Source organism: Mandrillus leucophaeus, unplaced genomic scaffold (genome assembly GCF_000951045.1).
Source record: "Mandrillus leucophaeus isolate KB7577 unplaced genomic scaffold, Mleu.le_1.0 Scaffold671, whole genome shotgun sequence".
NCBI classification, from domain to species: Eukaryota; Metazoa; Chordata; class Mammalia; order Primates; family Cercopithecidae; genus Mandrillus; species Mandrillus leucophaeus.
Window position 1 is genome coordinate 817,079 of NW_012107264.1, and position 12,614 is coordinate 829,692.

Genomic DNA, 12,614 nt, shown 5'->3' on the forward strand with positions numbered 1-12,614 from the left:
GACTTACTTTCTCTTTTTTGGTTTTGCATTCTCCAAATTAGAAACCCCCTGTAAAATAAAATAAAATAAAATAAAATAAAATAAAATAAAATAAATAATATAAGACAAAACTGTACCAACAGATCCGAAAGAGAATTCATTCATTTTCTACTATAATCCAAATGCAGTTCGTTTTGCCTCTTCCCTAGTAAAAAGACTGATATGTTCCCTGTTGTATTTTAGTAATGTGTCACAGAAGTTTGGCTCAAATTTTCACTTTTTTTTCCTTTCGTCTTTGTAACTTTGAGAAAGATAGGATGTTTCCTTTATTAACTAGGGCTTATACGTTATTTTAAGCTATTGCCAGTTTAAAAAAGCCCTTGCCAGTTTAAAAAAACAACAACAGATCTTTTAAATTAAAACACCCAATTAAATCCTCATTATCTAAACCTTCTGTCCCTCCATCAATCCACCAAAACCAAGGAGACAGATACATACCACGGTGTGTTAGTTATATCGTAGAGTGCCTTCATTTGAGAAGGATGGAAAGCAGCTTATCACAATACCCTGAGGGTGTTGAAATATATCTGTGATTCATCTGACCTTTTTCTTCAGACCCAGTGACAGTTGTGTAAAATCCCTTACACTTTGGGGAAAGAATTTATCACATTTTTCGCCATCCTTGAAAGAGTTTAAACTGCCCTAGGCACCTTTAAAAGCCCTTCAGATTCTCTCTTTTTTATTCATCTACTCCTCCATTTAAAAAACATTTACTGAATACCTGCATGAAAGGTAACCAATTGTGTTCTGGAGAGGCTCATTTGTTTGGCATGGCAGGAATTTACATACTAAAGAAAATCGCAACCAATATTCCACTTCTGAGAGGAAAAAACACAAAGGCTAAGGCTAAGAGGAATGGTGAATGTAAACCGAAAAAAGGAAGTTTGATTTGATTATTCCAGTGTTAATAGTACCAGCCTGAGCACAGTGAAATCTAAGATAACCTTTCCCCAAGATAGTGATTGAAGGGGCCATTTATCTAATCTTTATTTTGTTTGTATCAAGATTTTTAACTGCAGAGGACAATTTGGATATCTTATTTTCCTAGCGGTTGAGCAGAGCGTTACTAAAATCCCACGTGCTGAAACAGTCAGTCCCTGAACTTGAGGAGCACACATTACCAAGTTTGAAATACTTGTGCATAACCCACAGGACATTGCTTGTAGGGAAGAGGTGGCAGATGGGGCTTGTAGGTAAGGATGTGGGAGTCATGAATTACACCCTAATGTGAGTTAGGATATCAACAGGCTTTTGAGGAGTTAATGGTCAGGTGGACCACTTCTTCCATTCTCTATGCTTTGTCATCCTGTGCCCTAGAAGTACACAATCTCTATTCAAGGTCTTTTTTTGAAATTGTTTAGGTCTTGGGCCAGATCTCTCCAAACCTCAGATTAGAAGCTAATGGTGTTCCTTGCCCCGCAATCAGTAGCCACACACATTTAACAAGCTTTGTGACAATCGTGAGGAAAGAGGACAGCCACCCATCTTTGTAGTAGTGCTTTTCTGTTATATATATTTGGAACTTACTAGGAAAGAACAAGCAAGCTCCATGCTCCACAGTCTATGCAATCAGGACCAAATATGTCCTAATAGTCAAAATCCATCATCCTGAGTCTCATTAGTTTGTCATATGGGTTTAGATAAATCTCTTGGGGTTATGAATGTTGCCCTCTTCAAAACAGAGTGTACCTTTTGTGAGAATAGACAAGATTTGCAATAAGGAATATGGGAAACATTCGATACCTTTTAATTTTTAATTATTCAAGTCACAGTATTTTGGAATCAACTTATATCAGCATTCCTCTGCCTTTGCTATCAAAGAGGTTAATTCCAGATGACTCACAAAACGTATATGCAATTGAGCAAGAGAGTTTGAATCTAAAAAGAAGAAGTATTATGCAAACACAGTCTCCTGTATCACCTGGGTGAAGCTTTTGTTAATACAATTAGCTACGGGACCCACACAAAGCTTAAACACTTGTAACAGCTGATTGTGGTGAGAGGAACATAATTTGCTTCTGGTTTGAAGTTTGGAGACATCTGGACTGAGATTAAAAGAATTTCCTAAGACCACAAATCGAGATTGGTTACTTTTGCTATGCATGTTGTCACAATATTCTCTAGGGACTATCCACTTTGTTCTGGTTTTACTGGAATTGGGGGTCATCCAATTTTTCCTCATGATGAATCAGTTTAGGTTTGGGAAATTTTGTTAAAAGACTTTCTTGTAATGAATATTTGGGGCAAAAAAATTGAGCTGAAACTTCTTTTTAATCTCTATTAAGATGAAAGAGTTAGTGTAGTTCTCCTTAGGCAACCTGCTTCCTACAAGGTAGGGAGAGTCAAGCACATTAAATGTGGGTCTGGAGTGTGATTATGTGAGGAACAGGGATTACTTAAACAGGCCAACATCTACTTAATTAGAATAATAGGTCTATTCCCTCGGTGTTGCCTAGTTGTAGATTACTATTGAACTGGTTAAGCAATTTTTAGTACTGCTTATGCCAGACTCAAAGCAGCTGTGGAAAATGTAAATGGCTTTCAATTCTGACTGCTGCTTACATAAGCAGACTGTCACGTACATTGGAGTTCATACCCTGGGTACTTTATTCCTAGAGGGGCAAGTCAAAGAAAGACTACATGCAGTTTTATTTTTAGAACTACAGCTGTGTGTGTGTGTGTGTGTGTGTGTGTGTGTGTGTGTGTGTATTCTACTCTGAATTCCAAAAGGAAGATACCACTTCAGAGAGTTATTTCAGTGAAATGAATGTCTAGTCCATTAATTTGCCATGAATACCAGGTAAAACTTACTCCTGTTAGCCTTCACTTCAGTACCCCTAAGTTAGGCAGTAATCATTTGTCTTACCTTTCATTCACTAGGGAATGTGTGGCTTAATTTTATTTTTCTCCCTAGCAATTGTTTGAAATTAAAAAGTGAAATGTAAAAAAATTATTACAAATGAACCAATAGAAACTAAGAAACATTTCCAAGCTGTGTTATTTTTAAGGTAAATGAGGGAAGGCTCTAAGAGCAAAGCACTTTCATGTATAAAATTAGGTCAAAGTTTTAAAAAATAGAAAGAGAAGATGTACCTTAAAAGAACAGATAAATTGTAGATATCAAATATATTTCTATTCTCATGCAGAGGTTACAGATGACTATCCTTTGGGATTGAGCCTAATATGTGCCTGTTTCTTGCTTTATTGGTTTTTAAACCTCACTTTCAAATTACAAAGTCAAAAGGAAAAATGTGAATATGTCAGGAGTTGTTGCCTAGCTAACGGAAATGTGAAAGGTGATTCTGCACCAGAGAAAACTGATTGGCAGTAATTGATGATGCAAATCCCATCATGGTGAATTTTTAAGACTGTAGAGCTGATGCAAACTTTGATTTGAAAATGAAAAACTTGAGGCTCAAAATGATAAATGGACTCATTTAGGATCAAGCATATTGTGCTTTACCTTAATTAAATACTGGTGGATTTAAAAAATTTCTAATACATTTTTTTTTTTGGAATCGTACAAGTCATTCATTTCTACATTCACATTTTATTCAACAAACACTTATTGAACATCTACTATGTACCAGACACTGTGGTAGGGGAGAAAAGATTTCTTTCCTCACCTATCACAAAGTTCATGGCTGATATTCCTATAACAAAAGAGAGATTAGCAGGAGAAGATAATATACACTTATTTAACAAAAGTTTTATGTGGCATGAAACTTCAGAAATGAAGACTCTAAAACTCAGAGAAAAGTGTATTGTTTTTGAATTGCCATGCAGAAATATGATGGGAGGACAAAAGGTATGATCTGATGGTAATAAACTGGAGGGAATTTAGCAAGGCCTGTTTGTTCAGCTTCTTCTTGGTCTCTCTGTGGGACATCCCTTTTCTCTGAGTATAGGGCAGAATACCTGTCATGAGAGAGCCTTCAGAGGAGGAGAAGGGGAGGGTAATTCACAGAAGTGATCTTCTTAGATTTTATGGCCTGATTCAGGGTAGAAGGAGAGAGGGGGAATTATAATTCTATGGCCTATTTCAGGGGAGAAAGGGGCAATAGAAATTTCAGTTTCTATGGTCCACTTTAGGAGAGAAGGGGCAAGAGAAGGTCAGAGATATCTTCCTGCTTCTGCTGTTTTCTTCATTTCCTTGACTTTAAGATACTCAGTGATGACAGAGCGAGACTCCGTCAAAAAAAAAAAAAAAAAAAAAGATACTCAGTGATAGGGTTAGGCTTTGTGTCCCCACCCAAATCTAATCTTGAATTGTAATCCCCAGGTGTTGAGGGAGGAATTTAGAGGGAGGGAATTGGGTCATGGGGGTGGTTTTCACTATGCTGTTCTCGTGATGCTGAGTGAGTTCTCACGAGATGTGATGGTTTCATAAGTGGTTAACAGTTCCTCCCACACATGCATTTCTCTCTCCTGCCACCATGTGAAGAAGGTACTTTCTGCCTGCTTCCCCTTCTGTTATGATTATAAGTTTCCTGAGGCCTCCCTCACAGCGGTTTGACTAAGAGTCCATTAAACCTCTTTCCTCTCTACAGATTGCCCAGTTCTGGGTATTTCTTTATAGCAGCGTGAACATGGTCTAATACATTCAGTATGCCAATGTGTCATATTTTAAGGTAGCATTTCATGTGCCCCTCATTGTTTTAGAGGCAAAAAAGAATTGCAAGGAGTCCTTCTCTCAATTATCTATCACCAATGACTGCTCATCCCAGAATCCTATTAAATTCCATTTTTTTAGCTTTAAAGATTAAATGAGTTAACTTATGTAAAATCCTTACATGATGTCAAACACATTGGAGATACATATAGATGATACTTCTCATTAGATAAATTGTTTATTAATAGTTACATAGAATTCTGATTTTGAAGTGAATTGAACATGGGTACAAACACATATGTAAATATGTATAACATGTAAATTCCTATTAAAATAAACTAATTTAATTTCTAGTTTGCTTAATTCATTCTCTTGCAAAAATGAAGATTGTTCACTTGCATAACTAAAATGGCTATATTAATATTAAAATACAGTGATTCCAAGAATGCCGCACGCAAACTGAATAAGTATGTCTCTGGACATTTCTTGGCTTCCTATGTTTGAACAAAGTTCCTACAGACGTTCAAAGAAGACATGACAGTTCATTTTTAAAATTCCAATAGACATATGGCAAAGAGGATGATTATGAAACTTCAAAGTTAATAGACTAATTTTTCAGTGTGTCTAAGGCAATCAGAAAGATGAAAAAATACATATTGAACTATCAACTGCATTCTCAAAACAAGAAGATTTATGTGACCAGTAACAAATGATCACAAATGCGAAGAAGTCCTACTGCCTTCCTCCATACCTGATTGCAAATGTATGGAAAATATCCAATGAAGGAGAAGTCTCCCAAGTTATGAATGAGATCACTATGGCAAAGGGGAATGTTGGTAAATATCAGAGCCCCGTCAGTTAAAAAGCAAGTTACTAAGAACAACAAGGATAAAATCTTATCCCTTTTGTGATTTCTTGATTTTTTTTTTTGCAGAATATTATTTGCAGAATAATAACAGTGGAATACATACGGTATCAAGCATAGTTCTAAATGCTTTATGTGTAGTAATTAATTTAATCCTCACAACAATCTGTAGGATTGATACTATTACAATTAAGCTCAATTTATAGATAGGTAAACAGAGACACAGAGCAATCAATATTCTTACCTAAGCTCACACAACTAGTAAGTGATAAAACTAGGGTTTTGTGCGTGGTGTCTGTTAGGCAGGGACCTGGACCCGACATGGCAGCGCCACTCAGCGTAGCAGGCCCTTTGTTCCAGCAGACCCTTTGTTTCGAGACTTCCCTCCCTCTTTGAACACACCCTCAGACTTACATACATCAGAGGTTCCAGCTGGGCAGTCACACTCCCCCGTGACCTGCAGCTCACCTGCATTCCACAAGTTCGTAAACAGCAGTTTCGGCTGACAGTTTCCAAAGACCCCTTCCTCATGACCCTTACTCAGCTCCTGCCCTACTAGTTTCAAGACCCCCCAGGCCCTGTTTGCACAATTAGCTTCCTTACCTCTCAGGCTATACGAAGCCCCTACCTTCCTCCCTCAGCGCGACTTCCTCGGCCCATGCCTTTGACCGAGGAACCTCGCCCACAGGCCCTAATAAAAGGCTATTCTCACTACCATTTGCCTTGTGTCTTCATTCCTGGTTCGGCTCCAGCCTCAGTTTACCTTTACAGTGTCTTCACTACTTCCTGATACTACTTCTATGCTTGACGGCATAGATACAAAATCTATCTATCATCTAGGTCAGAAATTTCACAAAGAAGCACTATTGGCCAGAAGGGAGATTAGTTACAAAAATGCAGAGAAATGTAATACCACATGTCACTACTAAATAAACACCTCAGAAAGAACACCCTTCTTCAAGCACTAATACTAATAAGTTAGTACTATTTGAAGACAAGTGTGTAGACAGCACACTGATGTGTTTTAAAGGTATTAATCATTTTGTAGCTGCCATCATCATCATCAGAGAATGCCCAGCAATTTATGACAGCACATTTAATTAAAAGCGGGCACTTCAGGAACCAATGAATTTAGGTGGCAGTTTGTGCATTAGAGGCTCCCCCCTCCGCCGCCCAAGCATATTTCTGTAATAATGTTATGGTTCTCAGGGAAAACAGATTTTATCCTCCTGTGAGAATAAAATGAAGAAGGAAAAGCAACAGCTCTTTCTGATGGCAAAAGTAAGGCTTTCTTGCCAGCCTGTTCAGCTCCTGTCTTCAAGTAACAACCTCATACAGATAGTGAATTCTGGTTTCTCTAAGAGGGTGGTGTACAGCATCCACACACAGCCTCTCATCGCAGGGCAGGTCCTGTAGCTTATAGTGCCTGGAGAATGCACAGCGGCCATAATCCATCAGGAGGAGAGCTGGTAAATTGCACGAACTTTGCCACGTGTCTACTAGTGTGCGAAGAGAGCTTTATATCAATCCTAAAGCAGCAAACTCTTCTCAGAGCACTATAAATATCCAGGATGGCAAAACAGGTTACCTAGGGGATGGCTATTTGCATTATAAAAGATTCCTCCTTTTCAAAAAGATTCCCTTCCAGGTGTCTTAAAACAGAGCTCTCTTAAGTGTCCTTAAATGTGATTTATAAAATTATATTTACACAAGGTTTTAGAAAAGGAAAGAACAACTAATGTTTACTAAGTGCCATGTTTCCTGCCACTTATTATCTTCTTTAATCTTCATAGCCACGAATGAAACAAGAGCAAGACACACAAACCTGCACAAAAATGTGATAGGAAATCCGATGGGTGAAAATGTCAAATTCCATCTTTGCAATGGAAAAGCACTGAACTGGTACCCCAGAACCTGGCTTGCTCCAGAACCTGGCTTGCTCTCCCACGGCTGCTACTAAACTGGGCAAGACCCAGGAACCCTCTCAGAGCTCAATCAGGTATCCATGTATAAAACGAAGGCTGATGAACAAGAATTTTAAAATCCCTTTCTGTAGAAACAATCCATGGTTCCTGATCTATAGTAGTTCAGTCCAATGTCAGTAGTGATGACAAATGCTTTTAAGAGAAAATTAAAGTAGGAATGGGCTTTTTTGCTTTACAGCTTTTTTTTTTTAAATGATTAAAGAGATAACCATGGCTTTCATCAGATTCAATTAGTAGTTCTCCCGTAAGCCTAGGAAATAAAAAAAAGAACAGAGCACAATTAACCTTAATCTATTGATTTCATTTTATTTTAACATAAGTCTCTATTTACGGGAGGAAACCAATTAAAACTACCAAAAGGCGTTCATGTATGAATTGGTGGCAGAAGAACAGCTGTATGTAATCATAGATATAACAGGAAACAATAAAAATGAAGGAAAAGTGCAGCCTTTCTAGTCAACGTAATCTATGTTTTACATATTGGCTTGTTATGAGTCATTATACAATCTCAAAGTCAAGAAAAGGATTACGTGCACTGTTTTGACATTGACTCCTCTTGTTCATAGTTTGATGAAGACCTAGCTGATGGATGCCATTGTTAATCTCATTTTCTTCCTTTAGTGTCTATATTATTAATAGCTATGTCAATGCTGATGATAATATAAGACAGAACAAAAAACTCTCAATTTTAATAGTTTAAGTCAAGTAAGAAATGCAGTTAAGTGGTTAGAATACCAACTTGGGAGTCACCTACTTTGACTTCTCCATTACTCACCTATTCTAAGATGACATGTCACATTTCAATGTGTCCATTTACCCATTTATAAGACACTAGACTCTAAGTGGTTTTTTAAGACCTTTTTTGAAAGGTTCTGGGACACTGTGCAGTGATAACATCTTAAACACCTCTCTTTCGTCATTTTTACCTCTAGTTCTTCCTTTTTAAGCTGACTTTAAATCTCACGTTCTTCACGGGACTTGTACCATTAAACTACGAACCACAGTTATGTACTTAGAGTTAACACCGATTATTGATCATTTACTTTGTCTGAGTCTTCTAGCTAATAGTATAAAATACGTTGTCACTTTTTATTCTCACCTGATAATTAAGTAACAAATAGTTTTCTCATTTTATAGGAGAAGAAACAAGGGCGTAAAGAGTTTAAGGAACTTGTCCAAGATGGGATTTTTTTTTCTTGGAAACAGAGTCTTGTTCTGTCACCCAGGCTGGAGTGCAGTGGCAGGATTTCGGCTCACTTCAAGCTCTACTTCCCAGGTTCACGCCATTCTCCTGCCTCAGCCTCCCGAGTAGCTGGGATTACAGGTGCCCACTACCACACCTGGCTAATTTTTTGTATTTTTAATAGAGACGGGGTTTTACCATATTGGCCAGACTGGTCTCAAACTCCTGACTTTGTGATCTGCCCACCTCCGCCTCCCAAGGTGCTGGGATTACAGGTGAGAGCCACTGTGCCCCATCCAAGATGGGATTTTTATAATGTTTATTTCACTTCCTCCCCCAAATTTTGTGCTTCTAATTACTGTATTGCATTATTTTTAGGAATTCCTTCTGGGGATTCTTATAGAAGTTAGGCTTGATACTTATAAATCAGAATTTAATCACAGTTACTTATGTTACTCTCTAGATATTTTGAATATATACTTTCTTCCTGAAGTGGACATCTGTCTTTCATTGGTCTGAAAATCAATGTGTAGAAGAAGGAATAAGAAGAGGAAGAGAGGAGAAAAGAGAAGTAGGAAGAAAAAAGGAAGAAGGAAGGAAGGAAGGAAGGAAAGAAGGAAGGAAGGAAAGAAGGAAGGAAGGAAAGAAGGAAGGAAGGAAGGAAAGAAGGAAAAAAGGAAAGGAAAGAAGGAAAGAAACACATTTTCTAACTTCTCTTGCTACTAGAATAAGGTATGTTGTTTAGGTCACATATATCACAGATGCTAACTTGAGACACTGGTACAAAACCTGACTAACATAGGGAAACAGCAAGGTGTGTGCATCTATTTTTAAGGTCACAAACTTCAGTGGAGAGAGTGTGGTTCTTGAGCCAGCCATTGTGGTAGTAGCTTCTGGATTTGGCCACTTCCTGACTGTGACAGAAGCAGCAGCAATCTTTGGTGGCTAGTTTATAGTGTGCCTTCTAGGCATAATTCCTGCAAGCTTAGAGTATGTGTTTTCAGTTCCCAATAATTTTGGGCTTTCTATAACCTGTAGTATATTCCTTTCTGCTTAAATTAACTAGCATTCATTTGTTTATCTGCAAATAACCATAATCAATATCTTGTCACATTAATTTTAGTTCCTGTATCAGTTATTTATTGTTGTGCAACAAATTACTCCCAAATTTAATGGCTTAAAAAATACACATTTATTATCTCAGAGTTTCTGTGGGTTAAGAATATGGGCCTGACTTAGATGAGTTCTCTATTTCATGGTCACTCACAGGATTGTAATCAATTGTTGGCCCAAAGTTCTAAGGTTTCATCTGATGGTTCAGCTAGGGAAAGGATTCTCCTTTAATTTTACTCAGTGATTGTTGGCAGCATTCAATTTCCTGAAGGCTGTTGGGCTGGAGGCCTTACTTCATTGTTGGCTATAGACTGAATGCCTTTCCTAGTTCCTTATCATGCGTGTCTCTTCCACGTGGAGTGGAATCTGGCTTCATCATAGTGTGCAAAACAAGAAAGCAACAGAGGCAGTCTGCTAGCAAGTCTTTTGTATGCTAATCACAGAAGTGACTTCCTGTCACCTTTGCCCTTCTCTATTGGAATCAAGTAACATGCAAGGATGAAGATTACACAAGGACATAAATACCAAAAGGCAGATGTTATGGTTAGTTTATTTTATGTGTCAACATGGCTAGGCCACAGTACCCAGATATTTAGTGAAACACCAGTCTAGATGTTGCTTTCTCTCTCTCTCTCTCTCTCCACACACACACACACACACACACATACGCACACACACCATGCACACCCTATTAGTTCTGTTTCTCTAGAGAACCCTGATTAATACAGTGGGGTTCATTGAGGTCCTCTTAAAGTTTTGCCTTCTGCAGTACCAAAAGGAAGGTAATAGAGTTTAATGTTGGACAACCCTCCACTCCAAAAAAAATCTTAAATGTATTTATAGAGCCATTTTAGTGCAGCAAGGGACCTTAAAAAAAATCTGGTCTAACTCTGTCAGTTTTTAGAGGTAAAAACTGGGTTCTGGATTGGGTAATGACTTAATCAAGTTCTATTTAGAAACCAAGCCAGAAGGAGAACTCAGTTTTCTATTTTAATGCTCTTACTATTGTCTGATAAGTTATCCCAAGCTGAAAGTGGAGAATTATACCTGGTGGCCTAATACTGATTAGAGCAAAAGAAAATCTTCATGAACAAATGGAGCAGGGTAGTTCTACCCTTCAGTTGTTCTTCCCATAATGGACAATGGTTTTCTGTTGGTGCCCTCTATCCTTCAGCCCAGACTCCCTAATGATCAATAGCATGCATATCCAAGTCAGCTATCTGAAGTCATGGATGCTGCCATTGGCTATGAAATAGAACAAAACTAACTAGCCATGAGGGGATTAACCCCTGACCTTGGCCTCCTTAGTGCTGAGCTCTAACCAACTGTTAGACGCATATCATATTGTTTGTCTTTAAAACTATGCTTGAATCTGCTATATTACTTTTTCATTAACATTTAGTAGCTGGGAATATTTTAATCAATTTTTCCAGTGATTTTTATCAGTACAAAATGTTGATGAGTAAGTATATAAAAAATTAAACTTGGATTTTTAAAATATTTAATTTTATTATTATCATTATCCCTATTTAATAAATGGTGCTGGGAAAACTGGCTAACTATACGCAGAAAACTGAAACTGGACCCCTTTCTTACGCCTTATACAAAAATTAACTCAAGATGGATTAAAGACTTAAATTTAAAAACCCAAAACTATTAAAAAAAAAAACCCTAGAAGAAAACGTAGGCAATATCATTCAGAACATAGGCATGGGCAAAGATTTTATGATGAAATCACCAAAAGCAATTGCAACAAAAGCTAAAATTGACAAATGGGATCTAATTAAACTAAAGAGCTTCCGCACAGCAAAAGAAACTATCATCAGAGTGAAAAGGCAATCTACAGAATGGGAGAAAATTTTGCAATCTACCATGCGACAAAGGTCTGATATCCAGAATTTACAAGGAACTTAAACAAATTTCCAAGAAAAAAAGAAAAAAGCCCCATTAAAAAGTGGGCAAAGGAGATGAACAGATACTTCTCAAAAGAAGATATTTATGCAGCCAACAAACATGAGGAAAAGCTCAACTTCACTATCATTAGAGAAATGCAAATCAAAATCACAATGAGATACCATTTCATGCCTGTCAGATGGTGATTATTAAAAAATCAAGAAACAACAGATGCTGGAGAGGATGTGGAGAAATACGAATGCTGTTACACTGTTAGTGGAAATGTGAATTAGTTCATCCATTGTGAAAGACAGTGTGGTGATACATCAAGGATCTGGAACCAGAAATACCATTTGACCCAGAAATACCATTTGACTCACATATCCCATTACTGGGTATATACCCAAAGGAATATAAATCATTCTATTGTAAAGATACATGCACACTTATGTTTATTGCAGCACTATTCACAATAGCAAAGACATGGAACCAACCTAAATGCCCATCAATGATAGACTGGAAAAGAAAATGTGGTACATATACACCATGAAATACTAGGCAGCCGTAAAAAGGAATGAGATCACGTCCTTTGCAGGGACATGGATGAAGCCGGAAGCCATTATCCTCAGCAAACTAACACAGGAACAGAAAACCAAACACCACATGTTCTCACTCATAAATGGGAGTTGAACAATGAGAACACATGGACACAGGGAGGGGAACAACACACACCAGGGCCTGTTAGGGGGCAATGGCTAGGGGAGGGAGAGCATCAGGACAAATAGCTAATGCATGTGGGACTTAACACCTAGATGACAGGTCGATAGGTGCAGCAAAACACCACGGCACACGTGTACCTATGTAACAACCCTGCACGTTCTGCATTTGTATCCCGGAACTTAAAGTGAAAAAAATTTAAAAAAA

At 37.7% G+C, this 12,614-nt stretch overlaps 1 protein-coding gene across 1 annotated transcript in view; it reads right to left on the reverse strand.

Annotated features, from left to right (window-relative positions):
- SAMSN1 (SAM domain, SH3 domain and nuclear localization signals 1) overlaps window positions 1–12,614 on the reverse strand; it is a 157,597-nt gene that overhangs the window by 136,270 nt on the left and 8,713 nt on the right. Inside the window, exon 2 of the mRNA XM_012001961.1 lies at window positions 8–48. Within this exon, the coding sequence (XP_011857351.1) occupies window positions 8–48 (41 nt within the window). The remainder of the gene's footprint in view (window positions 1–7; window positions 49–12,614) is intronic.